The sequence below is a fragment of the Buceros rhinoceros genome, unplaced genomic scaffold, assembly GCF_000710305.1.
Source record: "Buceros rhinoceros silvestris isolate BGI_N320 unplaced genomic scaffold, ASM71030v1 scaffold7167, whole genome shotgun sequence".
In the NCBI taxonomy this organism is placed as follows: Eukaryota; Metazoa; Chordata; class Aves; order Bucerotiformes; family Bucerotidae; genus Buceros; species Buceros rhinoceros.
Genome location: NW_010421487.1, coordinates 11,926 through 15,269, shown reverse-complemented (window position 1 = coordinate 15,269; position 3,344 = coordinate 11,926). Strand labels below are relative to the sequence as shown.

At 43.5% G+C, this 3,344-nt stretch overlaps 1 protein-coding gene across 1 annotated transcript in view; it reads left to right on the top strand.

The window, feature by feature from the left end:
• Positions 1-69: 69 nt before the first annotated feature.
• The window catches only part of NSL1 (NSL1, MIS12 kinetochore complex component), a gene marked incomplete at its 5' end in the record, with an annotated part of 10,709 nt that continues 7,434 nt past the window's right edge, over positions 70-3,344 (top strand). The window contains 2 exons of the mRNA XM_010139672.1: positions 70-154; positions 2,995-3,125. Of these exons, the coding sequence (XP_010137974.1) occupies positions 70-154; positions 2,995-3,125 (216 nt within the window). The remainder of the gene's footprint in view (positions 155-2,994; positions 3,126-3,344) is intronic.

The following is a 3,344-nucleotide window of genomic DNA, read 5'->3' as shown; positions in this document are numbered from 1 at the left end:
GGGGCCTTTCCAGCCGCAGAGGTACCCGTGCCTGAAGGATGGCTTCTCATGCTCTGCCGTGTCTTGCAGAACTTCGAAGCAGCAGTGCGGGAGAACGTTACCATTAATGGGCAGCCCTGGGAGGAGACTGCGGATGACTCCAAGCTGGAGGGGGGTATGCAGTGCTTTCCATCCATTTCCTGCAGGGTGGTGCGGGTTCGGTTTCTGCATGTTGGGCAGTTGTTCCCCCAGCTGCCATGGCAGTAAGGATGCTCACGGAGCAGGTAGGGTCAACTCCAGCTCAGATGTGCCTGCCTAGAAAGTCTGCAGCAAGCAGTTAGAAAGTCAGTATTTCAAAGAAAGTTTTTTCATTCGGGAGGATAGGAAAGAGCGTGTTCTATTTCATCAGCTTCTCTTATCAGAATAAAGAGACTATACAAAATTCAATGGAATAGGTTACGGTGATCTATTTTTAAAGCTAGAACACATCAATAGGATTTAAGTCAGGAGGGTTCCTGCTGTCTGGGAAATAGGTTTTGTGTTTGACTGTCCTGATGGTGAAAGAATACTTTCCTGTGGCCTGCTGAAAGTTCCACCACTGAAATGTATCTGTTGCCCATTGTCCTTTTGCTGCATACCTCTGATAAGAGCCTGCCACTGTCCTCTCTAGAACCACCCTTTAGGTAGCTGAGGGTAGCAGTTAAATTACCCCCTAGACGTCTTTTCTCCAGGCTGAACAAACCCAGCTCCCTTAGCCGCTTCTCACACATGGTTGCTCCACATGCCAGCACTCTTGGTGTCCCTTGTTGGAATTGCGTGACACGGTCTCCCAGAGCATCCAAGCTAGGATGTTATGGTCTAGGTGCGTGAGAATCCTGGCTGGATCATTGAGCTCAGAGTTTAGTGTTTAATGGGTGATACTGTCACCTCAGGGCTGACTACAAGCAGAGTTCATCAAAGGACAGAAAGCAAAGCCCTAAATCTGGGCGGGGTAACCCCCTGCAAGGGCATGGGATGGAAAGGACCTGGGGATCCTCGGGGGGCTAACCCTGAGCCAGCCGAGTACATTTTGTTAACGGCAGTGTGGTCATTAGATCCAAGGAAGTGATTATTTACCTTCACTGTGCACTTACCTGGAGCACATCTGGAGTAGTGCACTCCTTTTTGGACTTCCCAGTATAGGGAAATCATTGATAAACCGGAGTGAGTTCATCAGAGACTGCCAAGACAGCCAGGGGACTGGAGCACTTGTCCTGTGAGTTGAGACTGAAGCAGCTGGACTTAGCCCAGGGAAGACAAGCCAGCCTTCCAGTGCCTACGAGGAGGTTACTGAGGTTGTGGAGACAGGTCTAGTGATATGTTTGTTGCTACTATTTAATATATAAATTAAGTAAATTATGATAATGATTGCTACATAGTCCTATATTTATATATAGTACATACAATATTTTTATAATTATTGTCTTTTGAATAATAGTGGTGGAGATACTTGGTAGTCTGGTGTCCAAAGAAAATTTCGGTGCAACTCATTTGCTCACCTGTGTTAATGTTAGATGTTCTTTGCCTGTAACTCGATGCTTTTTACAGTTGCACAAAGCTGAAAACACAGATCTCTTGAACCGGATATGGAGAAAGAGCTCCTTGCACTGGTGTTTCGGTCGGGAAGCTTCTGCAGTTGTAGCTCCAGAATGATAAATCTCCATCTCCTTTGACTACAAAGTCAAAAACACATTGGTCTCATGATGCAAAGTGCTGAACTCATTCAGGCTTGCTTAACTAATTCCAGTTTGTACAAAAACTCGTAGGAGGATTTTTCTAACAGGAAAGCTTTGCCCAGTGGGACATTATTTTCAGAACATTAACCTTTGCCTGTGCAAGTCCAGCTTTATGCCAGCTGAGATACTGTCGTCTTCCTGCAGCGAGCATAAAGCGTGTGTGAGGACTGTACTCTGCTCTTTAATTTGACGTAAATTTACTCGTGCCTGTCTGACCCACTTTGGATCACCAACGGATCTGGCATCTTGTGCCATCAGTGTGGACGTTGGCCAGTGAGTGGCTCAAATCTTTCCTCTCTCTACGTAAATGATTTCACGGTCATCCTAAAACAAACAAACAAAACAAATGCACAGACTCTTAAACCTGAATTTTGCTTTTCTGGTTTCTAATCACCTGATTCTGCACAGGCCGACCAAGAGAGGGTGCTCAAAATCCATTCTTCACCTCTATGTTGAAAACCAAATTTTGCTCAAGGTGTTAGGAGGGACAGTGAATTTAACTGCTGTGGAGTTTGCAAAATTAAATGCTGTGGTGTCGGGACAGTGCAGGCATTTACTAAATTTTTGAAACCAGTTTTAAAATACTATCTTGAGCTTTTAAAATTGTGAAGTTTAATTGCAATCTTGAAGAAGCTGAGTACCTGCAGTTGGGTAGCATTAGTCAAAACACTTCAGTCAAGAGCTGAAGTACATTCTAGGTATTCAGTTTAATCTTAAGATCAGAAAAGCAAGCTGTGAAATTTACCTCCTACCAGATAAAGTCTCTTGCGCCTCTGATGTTGCAAGGGGACATTTTTGGGGTTTTTTTTCATATTACTATTTGGACAGTTGGCGTTTGTTTAATGCTTGTAATTTACACAGAAAAACCATTTTTCTTGGTGCATCTTGCACTGCTTTTCTTCAGCTGGAAAACAAATGATCTCAAGAGATAACCATTTCTTGCTGAGATTTGTGTTATAGGTTCAGAGTGCAGAGAGAAAAATGTGGTTTTGTTTGTTCCCTGGATCGTTCCCTGCCTTCCCTGTTCTCACCAGCTCTCTGACTGCAAAAGTAACTGGTCGGCGTCAAGTGGTGCTCTAGTTTCTATATCACCTTACAAGGACATCCTCTATCTTCATCAATAACGATGCTTCATCTCTTATGTCAGATCTAAAGCTGCCTTCTTCTTTATAACTTGGTCTCAAATTTAAAAAAATATTGTAGAATTCCTACAGTAACCATGAGTGTTTGTAATTTTTAGTTTCCAACATCAAAATTCTTGAAGATCAGTTTGATGAACTAATAGTAGAGACCACAACAAAGCGTAAGCAGTGGCCTAAGAAGATCCTGAGGCACGCTATTCAAACCATGAAAGCAGAGCAAGAGATGCTGGTGAGTAATCTAAGATTTTCAGAAAACCTCTGCATGTGTGATAGCTGCTGACCACGTGAAGAAATAAATCATCAAACGTTGGCCCTTCAGCTCCTTCCCATAGTCACTTCCGATTCTTAGTCAGATAATGAAATTATTTCTTTGTATTAATTGGTTCTTCAGTAAAATGCGGGTTGCTGCAGAGTGGGATGACTGTGTGTGAACTGGGCTTGTGGCACG